Here is a 12,819-nt window from a genome sequence, read left to right as displayed (position 1 = left end):
TATACTCACAAGGATTGATATGGACGTCCATGGTTCCGCTATCAATCATTAAACCAAAGGGGTTTTGTTCATGTCTAAGCTTTACCAAACCTGCAGGGTCACAAGTTTAAGGTAATCACGATCTGCTGAGTGTGAGTAGGACAGAAGTAATGAAAAATTATTTATAAAATGATTTTATTAATATTCGAAATAGTTTCAAGACGAACCGGAAGCGTTTCAGGGTCACCGGAAGGGTTTCGGAGTTTATTTTTCATGCTAAAATTGCATTGTTATGGAATATTTAGTTCAACCGGGGCTGACATTGAAGGGTAATTTCGAACATGCACGCTCTCTACATGATCATGAGGACTATCATACGTTGGTTGGGTTTAATCTGTCTAGCAGTCCGAACATCAGTTCTGGGTTTCTGACCCTGCATCCTTCAGTCCATCAGCATCGGGGAGGGCATGGTGTACGTTTGCACTCTTTTGCTTTGTTTCAGAAGAAGAAAAAAAACACGTTAGAATCGGCCATCACCAGTTTGGCACATAAACAGTTAAATTTTCACATCATGTGACGCTATAATCAAAATGCTTGTAACCCCTAAGGGAACATCAGGGGAACGTAATAAGAAATGGTGTACACATATTTCTACTGGGGAAGAACAAATAGAATTTGTTTCGAGGCAAGAAATCTATACAACATTTGTCAAGACAAACAACAACTTAATAGTAACACCACAGGATTAACACAAGGACATGCTCAGGTCCTCGCAACAAGCCTTTGTTGCCGCATGTGTCTGTTCTCTTTCTGCCGCTGAAATCGACACAGGGACGCCTTCTCCTTGAGCTCTTGGAAAGCGCGCATAGTGTCGGCGTCGAAACCGTTCGCAAACTGTATGAAACAACGATCGCGTTTTCCTTTAAGTTGGTCATTGAGTACCATGTTGTATTTTTCTGCGAATAGATACTATATATACCTACCTGGTGTACTCTGAAGGCGAATCGTACTCCTTGAAGCATCAGCTCCTCTTCGTCGGGGCCGACTTTGATGGCTTCGAGCTCAGAGGAAACTCGTTCCAAGTACCTCCTGGCTAACTTCACGGATTGGAATTTGATCTGTACATCAAATCTTTCATTAGAGGTCATCAGCCACATTATATGTGTGTGCATTCAACAGCTGGTTAGAACAAGCGCAGAACATGTTAACAGAGTATTACAACTAAAATGACATTAGTGCACCGGGCTTATGCAACAACACAATGTTAACAGATCAAGGTGCACACGTCCACTTATTAAAAAGAAAAAAGGAGAAGACATGACACAAAATCTCATGCCGAAGCGTTCAGCAGAAATTGACGGCATGCAGCAGCGATTGTCGATCTCAACCATCCATTTGCAACAGAATGACCGTGAGAATCAGTACTGGTGGGAATGGTTCTCCAAAAGTAACACCCCGAGTAAAGAGATGGCATGCAAGCGTCGCCGTCGCTAGAACGAAGCACTAAATGCCATATCATAGGTTTTCTCCCTAAAGATCAAGTACGAACAAAATTCAAGCTACACCTTTAACAAGGTAGAGACGTAAAAGACCATGAGCGTTAGGTATAAGTATAACCAACGAAGGCGGACCTAGGGTGTTCATCTTGGTGATGGAGACCAAGTATTCAGGGTTTTTTTTTTAGAAAAGGAGGATGACCCCCGGTCTCCGCATCTGGGAGATGCACCACCGAATGTATGTTCGCCTCCACTTGTCAACATGGCAAGATGATACTTCCTGGTATTGTTCGGGACAATTTGCCCAGTGCTTGATCACATAAGTTGTTACTTGAAAAATTCATGAAAGTTATGTAACGTTCATATCCATGGTATATGCACGAGGAGGCAACATGTGCATAATCCTAATGTGAGACTGCCACACGATTGATAACCATGCCCGCATAAGCAGGCTGTCTAAACCGCGACAAGAGTTGCCTGCTACTAAAGGTTGAAAAAAGGATCGTACCCAGAAACAAGGAGGGTGTAGAAAGTGACAATGCTTTGGAGACTGAAAATCGGCATAGACCCATGGATTCCCAAATAGTTCAACGTTTTGGATTGTTTGCTGAATCCATGAGCAGGCAAGGAACAAGCGAAATACTTACTCCAAGAAAGCTTAAAAGAGTTTCTTATCCCATGCCTTTGGCGAACCTGCTACAGTCCTACTGGTTCTTCCAATTATGAAACTGGGATTGGCTTGTTGACCCTTCCTTTAGACAAAGAGCCCCTGGCTTCGCCATCGATGTGTTGTCATTCAACTCTCCACAATCCTGTCATTGGGCTACTTGCGTCATCGGCGGATAGAGAGGAGAAGTGGTGGTTGATGAATAGTCCTCCAACTTGTAGCACTTCGTGGTTAACATGAAAACTCCTATATAGTTCTCCCTCGGTAGGCAAATAGTCTTTGCGACTTATATCTTTACTATAGGAGGAGGATAGGAGTGGCACCAAATTTATAAATGCCATTGTGCTCACAAGCGATAGTCGGTGGAAAATCCATGGCAAATAGGTCAACCTTTTGATAAGTGTACAATATCATCCCTGTCGTCTCACCCAAGTGGCACTCATGTCGATTTCACGACAACTGTGATCTGCCCACGCCCCCGGGAAAACAGATCGCCACGTCGCTCCCACGGGCGGCCGGGCGAAACCCTAGCCACCATCGCTCGCACCTCCTCCCTGCCTCCCCTTTCCCTCGCCGCCGACGGAGGGTGCCGCCGGGCGAAGCCCAACTTGCGTCGACAGCGATAGGGCCCCTTCTGCTTCCTTCCCTGGTGGCTACGGCCCGGGACGTGGCGAGCGGGTGGGGAGCGCGACACTCCCGCAGGGCGTTACGTCTGTGACTCGGACGGATGGGCCTTGCGCACGGCGGTGCATGTGTGGCGAAGGTGGCCGGGAGGGCCGGCGGGGCGGCTGGTGCCAGCTTCGTCGGATCTGACGCTTAGAGCCACAAGCTATGGCAGTGCCGGTCGGTGTCCTTCGCCGTGTCGGCATTGTCGTCGACGTGGTGGAGGCAGCGGTGTGGTGGTGGTCTTTTTGCTCTTATCGCATCACGACAACGATCTGCATGATCGGTCCTCCTCAATCTAGCCGTCGACCTGTTCCGAAACTACTGCCGGAGATCTTGCCCAAGGATTTTTGGATCGGTACGAATCTGGTCATGCGCGTCCATATTTGCCTAGTCAGCTCCATGAGGGCGCGCCACGAAGCTCTGTTGTTTGTTGACACAGTGGGACATGTCGATATCTTGATTTCCATGGCATAGACAGCGGCGGAGAAAGTCATGATGACTAAGATCAGAGGATCAGTAAGGTGGAGGGGGCCTTGGAGGTGATGGAGTCAGTCAGGTGTCTAATAACTTTCAGAAGCTAAAGTTACAAGTGAGGGCGGCAACACTGGAGGATTTCATTTTTGGTGGTGCTCCTTGGGTTTCAAGTCGTAACTTTCAGGGTGAAAATCTAAGGTCTGACCTTCATTGGTTGTGTCTAGCATTACCTTTCTGTAGGTACTAGGTATTGCTTTGAGAGCTCGGTCTTCTCCAGGGTGAAAACCTAAGATCTTGGGTCGGGTGAGGACAGCGCTTGTGCACTGTTTCCATTTTGAAGGTGTCGTTTTTTTGAGACCTTTATGTCTTACGGGCGTTATATTTGGTGGTGGTTTGAGTGCTGCTATTGAGGAGTTGATCGGTGTGGCGAGTCCTTTGTTTTTTTTCTTTTTTTGGGGGTTCTGTGCATCATGGATGTCTTTGTGATATCTTGTTGGTGCAGAGGCTGGATGTAATTGATATCTTCGCAATATTAATATATTCCCTTTAAAAAAAATATCTTCTGTTATATTAGATGATATGATTTTTATAGTGGAGATATTTTGCATCTTGTTTTTCATGGTCTAGCATGTTCGACATTTCTCTCTGGATTAACCATTTAACGTATAAATTAAAGCCGTTCAAATTATAGCCATTATACCATTGCAAATGACAGTTGAATTGATAGTTACAAAATATAATAATATATAAGAGAACAAAGAGGAAATGAATATACTATAACACTAATCTCCCTGGAATTGGAGATCCCACATTCAACTGAGGACTCCAATTGACATTGTGACACCCGATTTTAGCCTGGTCAACAATTTTTCAAAGCTCTTTCATCTAAGTGTTTTATTTATACCTCTATAACACTATTTAGTTTGAACGAGTCACATTCAATTGAGGTCTCCAAGACTCCAATTAAAATTGGATCATCCGATTTTGACCGGGTCAACAAATTCTCAAAATTATCTCGTTCAATTCTTTAGACAAATTCATTATGATTCCTAATGGGTTTGGTTTACGATGTTGACCGAACTAACAGTTTTTCAAATCAATCAAGAGCAACCGGTCTACAAAATATATCAATATGGGCGCCGTCGACGTAGAAATTTTCCCACATATATAAGGTTGGTTAGCTTATAATATAAAATCACACCATGAAATGCCCATCAAATCATCGAATTGTAAATTAAAATAAAAACAATGTGTCATCTCCGCATACATCAAACGAAATATTCCATTAATTTCAAAATATAAGGGGTATTAGTTTTCTCGAAAGTCAAATTCTTCAATTTCGACCAAGTTGAGAGCAAAAAATATCGACATCCACAATATTAAATAAAAAATATGATAATTTATTAACGATGAATTTAATCACAATAATTTGATATTACGGATTTTGATATATTTATCTACAAATTTAATCAAATTTAGAAGGTTTGACATTTCAAAAAAGTAATACACATTATATTTTGAAATAGAGTAATTAGGTTTTTTAATCTAACGGCACGCTTCTAGTGTAGACTATGCCGGATATGAAATCTATATTTAGGAGGTCATCCTTTTAGACTATAGGCTAAATACGAGAATACAGAATATCTACCATGTGAGGACTTTTGCTCCCAAGTTCCCTTCAGCTCGAAATTTTGCAAAAATAAAACAATCAATTTTTTAAGTGTTCATTTATCTTGGGAAAAATAGACATATACATAAGGATGCCTACTTCATGTGTTTAAGTTTTCATAGTGAAATATGTTTTAATGTGTCTACACAAGAACAATAATCATGAACTTTTATAGTGAATAGTAGATGCGCTAGAAATTAATGTTTTTAGCTCACAACAAAACGTATTTCATCATGAAACTTCACAAACATGTACGCCTGTATATATATCCCTATATACATTCGTAATTTTCTGGAAAACATTAAAACTTAAAAGGTTGAATTTTGAAAGGAAGATCCTTCAAATTCTAGCAATTTTCGCTATCTCCATCAAATCTAGCTGCCCTTACTGATTTCCTCCCATGTGCAATGCTGAGAGCAGCTGTAGGTTTCTGATCAATCAGCCAGCGTATATCCAATCCATCAGGGACTGGTAGAGCAGGGCTCCACGTCCTACCGAAGAAGGCAACAGGCAAAAACAAAACGAGATCGAACAGTATCGAACTGTGCTGGTCTTGAGAATGGGCGAGAACATTTCTGCCGGAACCATTTGCAGGACCACGCATACGGATCGACCGTCCGCGCCCGGCAAGTCGTGGCTACGCTACGCAGAACGACACGGCCCCCGAGGTGTCATGGGCTTTGTTCTCTACCTCTAGAGACAGGAGCGAACGAATTAGCATGGTCACGAGATCGCCTCCCCGCCCCTGACTCACGTGCACGCCGTAGCACGAGACAAGAAAATGCCACGCCTATCGATCCCCCTTTTTTCGTTGTTGCCTAGTACGCCAGTTGTTGCGTACGCCTCGCACCTACACTACGCATCACGTGTGTCCTGTCGCTACTCAGACGAGGGGTAAAAGATAGTACTGTACCACGAATTCGTGAGCTCTAATGCATCGACGGCAAACGATGGAATTAGTAATAACGTACCTGGCTGACGATCCCGGCGTCGTGCATCCACTCCGACGGGATCTGGAACCGGCCGTACCTGCCGGTGGCGCCGTCGCGGACGCGGGCGAGATCGTACACGCCGTGCTCCAACCTGCACGCACGCCGCACCGTCGTTGGTTGGTTGGTTGCCACATGACAAAACGCCCGACGATCGTGGAGCTGCGCTTACTTACTTCTCAAAGAGGGCCTGCATCTTCTTGAGCGCGGCGGCGCAGGGCTGCCGGGGGTCGTCGCGGAACGAGGACGCCTCGCCCTCCAGCTTCTTCAGGTCGCGGTACCCGAACGCCGCCTCCCGGAGCGCGTCCGCCTTGTGCTCCGGCCACTCGAAGTGCTTCAGCACCGCGCGTTCGTCCACCTGCAACCACGCCCACCAAGCCATTACCAACTGCCATCACCGGTGACCACCAAACAAGCACCTCAACTCCTCAAGTGAACCCATTTTGGGGACACGCACGCACCAGGCGGGATAGCTCGTCGTCGAGCCACTTGACGAAGCTGACCACGCCCTCGATGTTGACGAACGCCGCGCCCTCAACCTCCTTGATCAGGAACCGGATGAATTCCCCCTGCGTCTCCACGTCCGACCTGATCTGCACACCGCAACATCACACACAGTTTCTCCATCAATCCCAGCGACGTCGTACAAATAATCCCAACGGCTAACCGAACCAACGTCCCGGGTGATCGACATCGGGTTCAGAATTCCCGCGGATGCGGTAACTCGATCTCGATCTCGGATTACTAACTGCTCGAGCCCGTAATTCGCACATGCGTCCACCGCAAGTATAAATGCAGTGCATTTCGATCGCTCGCTCGATCCCATCGAGCCATGCCCACTTCGGAATCCGTGCAGATGTTTCTGCTTCTGTCTTCTCGAGTCACGGTACACGCCAATTGAAGTTGTGCAGTACTATGCCATCGTCCCAACGTTGTAACCGAATGATTTCTTTTTTAATCGGGAATGTTATCTGACGACCTTCTCTACGAGGAAACTCCCGGTGACCTTCCCATAGCCGCATGATCAACATCTAACGGTGACGGTTTTCGGATGGAAAACGCACGAAAATAAACGAAATACCATGGTTTTTCTTTTTCTACATGTTGCGGTTTGAGTACATGTTGCATTTCTGAAGCTAATATTGCGGTTGCAGTGTGGCACTCAGCAGTTTGTGCGAAATACCATGTTACATGTTGAAAAATGCATGAAAATAAACGAAATACCATGCAGCATCGAGAACGCAAAGATTCGGAATTCCACATTTCTGCAGGAGTACATGTTGCGGTTGCAGTATGGCACTCAGCAGTTTGCACCCAGCAGCAGTCTTGTACACGGCTATACGGCTATACCAACTTGTAATCTTTGCTATTATTACCAACCGAAAAGACGAAACCAGTAGAGTACTGCTTATGTACGCCCCCTTAAAAAATGCATTAATGTACGCGACTTTCTATCGAACAAATTGTGCGATTGTTCACCAGCAGCCGTTCAAGACACGAATATGAATAGTTGAGTCAGTTGGGATATGTGAAAAATAGGCTCTTGGAGTAGAAGTTACTAGAGGTGATTCCAGCTTAGTGCTTCATCATCAGATCAGATGAGAAAAATGTCGGCCTCGGTTGTAGTATTACGTACCGCGAGGAGGTGTGCCGATCGGTTCTCGATTTCGCCGATCATGTCCCTGGTCGCCGCCGCTCCGCCACCGCTCGCTGCGTCGGCACCACCGCTCCCTCCGTCCCTCTTGGACTCCCGCCGCATCAGCGAATGGTAGAACTCGACCACCTCAGGCACGCGCCTCACGCATGAACCCGATCTCACCGGCGAACATGCCCTCTTGGACGGCGGGGGCGGGGGCGGAGGAGGCGGCGCGCCTACGCTTCCGCACACGCCCATTGAGCCGGAGCTGATGCTCAGGCTGGGTGCCGGCATCAGCTGAGGCCGCGGCGGCGGTGGCGGTGGCGGAGGCGGAGGTATCGGCGGCAGCTTCGAGAGTTGTGGCACGCGGGTTCTTGGCATGGCCGCCGCGTTTGACGACGAGCCTGAATCCGTGGGTGAGGTCGGCGTGGACGAGGACGACGAAGAGCTCGGCGGCGAAACGTGCAACGAGACGGACGGGTAGGGCTTGGACAGGTAATGCTCTGCTGAGACCGAAGCCGACGAGGAGCAGCAGTCATCGGCGTCGTGCTGCTTCCTCAGCTCCGCCATCTCCTTCTCCACCTGAACGATCCTCTGCTTTCTGCTGGTGACCTCCAGCGCGGCGGCGTCGAGCTCAGCGCACAGCCGCATGTTCTCGGACTCGAGCCGCGCGGCGGACTCCTTGTACCTCTCGAGCTCGCTGCTCTTGGCCGCCAGCTCGGCCTCCAAGAAGGGGACGATAGCAACGGTCTCCTTGAGTATCTTCTGCTCCAGCAGCTGGACGCGGAGGCGCGACTCCCTCTCCTGGAGCTGCTCGATGGCGCGCAGCAGCCCGGCGACTTCCGGCGGCGCGCGCGCGGGCTGCACCTGCGCCGACGAGCGCGGGAAGTAAGCGCCCAAGGACCGCGCGAACGCGGACGCCTTGGACGCCGAGCCGCACGGGGCGGGCGAGGACGTTGACGACGACGGGAACCGGGCCGGCGTGCGTGCGTACCCTTCGGCGGGGGCCGTCGTCGCCGGCGCCGGCGATTTGGGCGCCCTGGGGCTGCTGTGGAAGCCCATGACCGCCTTCACACGGCCGGCCACCATGGTGAGTGAGTGTGTGTGTGCGTGTGTGTGACCTGCGGTGTTCGTCCGTGAAACAAGAAACGTACGGGCGGGCAGGTAGGATTGGGCCGCGGCGGGCACTGTTGTGTGTTTAGTTGAGTTGCTGCTGCTGCTGCTGCTGCTGCTCTCGGTGGCGATGGCTTTGGGTTTAAGCGAAAAGGGCGGGCGCGATGTCCGAGGAGCGGTCCGACCTTAGCTTGGGTTGGAAAGCGGGTGGCGGGGAAGCGACACAGACGCCCAGGGCTGGGTGCTGGCGCTAGCAGTAGCAGTAGCGGAGCCCGCATCTAGAGCCAAACTCAATATCCCGTTTTACTCTGATAATTCAATTCGAATGCAAGATGTTTGAGTGCGTCGTGTGCCTGTAAAAGACGTGGGCAAACGACACTCGAGAAGCTTGTGGCAAAAATGATTATGAAGAGTGCGTTTTTAAACTTGCTCACATGCCTGAAATTTATGTTTTTACCGCAGGCTCCTTCAGTGTTCAAACTATATGAAATTTGGCATGGGCACCACACATTCGACCATTTACCACCAAAAAAAAGATTGTTTTTTATTTGATTTGATATTTTGAACAATTTTAATAGTCACGATTGGGAACATCTAGACCTAGGTGCAGAAACACCGCGTCCGTCTTGCTCAGATTTCTAGTAATTTATTTGATGTTGTATGTGTCTTATTCCAAAGTATACATTGTTTTTTTATAAATTGTTGGTCTACATGTGTGCGCTCAAGTCCTTGTGTAGCTTTGCTCATGCCACACAGAGGAGAGGCCGGGGAAAAACTCATATGGGTGTGTTTGGTTTGAGGGCGTCTTCAACACCATCTTCTAAAACAGGCATATTATCTATTTTATCGTAAACGTCTTTTTAAAATGAACATATTAACGGACGTATCCGCGAACACTTATACAAGCGCCTATCATCCAGCCTTATCCATCAATCATCAAGACATGTTTCAAACGGAATCTAAACGAGCCACACAAATTCCATGCAAACAAGACGATTTCATTTAAACCAAACCAAATTCATGACATTTTTTACACATTTCACTAAACAAAAGTGGACATCATATTTTATTTACATCACAAAAAATAACCTTGTTTAAATCTTCACCGGTCTTGGAGGCGTCTGTGTTGCACGTCATTTTCTTTTTCCTGTTTGGTAACCCATGTTCGTGTTTTATGTCCTACTCCTAATCATCGGAGTTTGCCGCAAGGCTATGGACCTCGCGGGTCGGGGTGAGGTCCATCATCAAGTCAGCGGGCTCACCTTGTGGTCGTTGCTGTCCGGGGCAAATTGTGCGGTCGCAGCGAACGATGCGGCCCTACTGAACTATGCAACCATGTTCCAGCGATCGTCTACGCCACCTACACGCCCGCCTCCGACACAATCACGTTATAGCTAGTGCAAGTGTTGCGCGGGGAATTGTAGACCATCTATTGTCGGTCGACAAAGTTCGGGTCCTTCACAACCATGGCCGCCATGCCCTCCTAGCTCGCAAACTCCTCGTAGAGTTTCCCCTCCACCAACCAGCGATATGTGAAGAGGTCGAGGTTGTAGCGTTCGTCATCCTACACCATTCGGAATGCTCACACCGACCGCGCTGATTACACCTCTGCCATGACAGTGGTGAAGTGTGCATTCGCCTACTCCTGGTGAAGCCGGCAAGGATGGGCGCGGGTGTCGACTAGTTGTCACTTCCTCTATTGTCGTGGTGGCAAGGCTTCCTCTATTCGTCGAGTACGACAGGCCTGCCACCTAGCGGCAAGGCTGGACAACTCATGTTTCTGCTCCCTTGAGAGGGCCTCCCGCAACATGCTAGAGCTCTTCGTCATTACGTCGGTGGTGCACAAAGGAGAAAGGGGAAATAGTTGTGGTGTTGTGATGCCATGTTTAAATAGCAAGCATTGACCAGGACAAGCGGTGGACTCGTACAATGTGGGCACCAGAGTGGTTTCTTTGTTGTCCTCTCAGCTCAGTGTCGGGAGGCGGACGGATGGACAACTAGCTTCATGGCGATAGAAAGCCATCCTACTGTCGATCAATTCGCTTCGGCGCTAAATAAGTGTGAAGACTGAGCAGACGCAGCGTAGGCGGCGCAATCGGCCGGTGTGCCACTCCAACGCCGGCTCCAGTGACAGTTCGCATTTGATGTGGGACGATGCTACCTTGTAGATGCGTTGGGGTTTTTTCTCGAAGAGGAAAGGAGTGATTTAGTAGGGTAGCAAAAATTATCTCCCTCAGTAAGAACCAAGGTTTATCAAACCAATAGGAGAAGCATGCAGTTAACCATCGGTAGTTACTGCACAAACAAGAGAAAATACTTACAACCAACGCGGACAAGAGGGTTGTCAATCCTCTTGTACTCGTTAATTGGAAGGGTTAAATCTGATAATGGTTGATAGATAAAATGCAAAGTAAATATAATGAAACAAAATTGCAACATGTAAATGGAGCTTAGGTAAATATGTGTAATAGACGTCGGGTCATAGTTTTTACTAGAGGCATCTCTCTCAAGAACATATTATTCAGTGGGTAAACTAATTATTGTGAGGGAACTGATGAAAATGTATTGTTATGATGTTATTCATGGCAATGATCATGTAAATGGGCATCACGTCTATGAAAAGTAGACTAAAATGATTCTGCGTCTATTATTATTACTCCACTTCGAGAGCGCTTCTATGCTTGTCTCTCTAGGTATTAAGTTTATAACAAACAAAGTAATGCATTAAGTAAGATGACATGATGTAGGCAAAGTATGACAAGCAATATGTTCAGACCCCATCATTTTATCCTTAGTAGCAACAATAGAAATACGTCCCTCGCTACCCCTTCTGTCACTGGGTGAGGACACCACAAGATTGAACCTACTACTAAACACCACTCCCTTTGGAGCTCTACTCATCTAATTGGCCAAAGAAGACTCATAGATCGGAAGGCATACAATAATCATGCATAATAAAGTTCAGAAAAGGCTCAATTACTTGCAATGAATAATCTGATCATAAACCCACAATTCATCAAATCCCAATAAACACATCACAAAAGAAGATTACATTGGATATATCTCCAAGAAGGTCAAGGAGAACATGGTATATTGAAGATCGTAGAGAGAGAGAGAGAACCATCTAGCTACTAACTATGGACCACATGTGGTGAACTACTCACACATCATCATGAAGGCAACAAGGTTGATGTAGATGGCCTCCATGATCGGTTCCCCCTCCGACAGAGTACCGGAAGAGGCCTCCAGATGGGATCATGGTGTTACAAAGACTTGTGGGGGTGGAAAAAGCATTTAGGGGCTCCCCCTAATGTTTTGGGAGTATTTGAGAATATATAGAGGTGGAATTAGGTCAGGCGGAGTTGCAAGGGAGTCATGATCTCAAGGGGCGCGCCCTACCCCCCCCCCCAAGGGCATGCCCTGTGAGCTCTTGGCTCTACCGTAAGTCTTTTGGCCTCCTCCCTAACCTTCTAGGCCCCCTGATCCAGAAAAAACATGTTAATATCCAAATGGCTTCTTCTCTCTCTTTGATCTTAAATACCATGTTCCCTTGGTAGATCCATCTTATGTAATCTTCTTTTGCGGTGTGTTTATTGGGATCCGATGAATTGTGGGTTTATGATAAGATTATTCATTAAAAGTAATTGAGTCTATTATGAATATTTTATGTGTGATTTATATAGCTATGTAATGCTTTCCGATCTATGTGTTTTCTTTGGCCAAGTTGATCTATTGATCTTTAGTGGAACTGGTGCATAGTAGTGAGTACAATCTTGCAGAGTCCTCACCGAGTGACACAAGGCGCCGTGAGTCATGTATTGTATTGTTTCTACTAAGGATAAAACTATGGGGTTTAATCATATTGATTGGTTTTATTTTGTCTACATTATGTCATCTTGCTTAAAGCATTACTCTATTTATCATGAACTTAATACCATATATGCATGCTATATGGATATCGATTGATGGAATAATAGTAGAAGATGCAGGTTGGAGTTGTTCTACTTCTCACAGACGTAATACCTATGTATTTGATCATGACATGATGTCATAACTATGTGCTTCTCTATCAATTGCCCAACAGTAATTTCTTTACCCACCATATGCCATGCTTAGAAGAGGGAATCCTC

The 12,819-nt window shown here is 46.9% G+C and overlaps 1 protein-coding gene across 1 annotated transcript; it reads right to left on the bottom strand.

The window, feature by feature from the left end:
* Positions 1-519: 519 nt before the first annotated feature.
* LOC123443989 (protein CHUP1, chloroplastic-like) lies at positions 520-8,845 on the bottom strand. The gene is made up of 6 exons (XM_045120576.1): positions 7,577-8,845; positions 6,402-6,533; positions 6,117-6,298; positions 5,923-6,034; positions 963-1,097; positions 520-873 (listed from the first exon to the last, which is right to left on the bottom strand). The coding sequence occupies exons 1-6, from the start codon at positions 8,663-8,665 to the stop codon at positions 742-744; spliced, it is 1,782 nt and encodes a 593-aa protein (XP_044976511.1). The 5' UTR covers positions 8,666-8,845; the 3' UTR covers positions 520-741.
* Between the last annotated feature and the right edge of the window lie 3,974 nt (positions 8,846-12,819).

The sequence above is a fragment of the Hordeum vulgare genome, chromosome 3H (assembly GCF_904849725.1).
Source record: "Hordeum vulgare subsp. vulgare chromosome 3H, MorexV3_pseudomolecules_assembly, whole genome shotgun sequence".
NCBI lineage: Eukaryota > Viridiplantae > Streptophyta > Magnoliopsida > Poales > Poaceae > Hordeum > Hordeum vulgare.
The sequence above is the reverse complement of the archived record's forward strand: the minus strand, read 5'-3'. Positions and strand labels throughout refer to the sequence as shown.

Excerpts from the sequence above, each read along its gene's own strand:
- LOC123443989 (XM_045120576.1), bottom strand. The coding sequence starts at position 8,665 with ATGGTGGCCGGCCGTGTGAAGGCGGTCATGGGCTTCCACAGCAGCCCC. Across the intron at positions 6,534-7,576 it reads GATCGGCACACCTCCTCGCG|ATCAGGTCGGACGTGGAGAC; the intron begins GTACGTAATACT and ends TGCGGTGTGCAG. Across the intron at positions 6,035-6,116 it reads ATGCAGGCCCTCTTTGAGAA|GTTGGAGCACGGCGTGTACG; the intron begins GTAAGTAAGCGC and ends GCGTGCGTGCAG.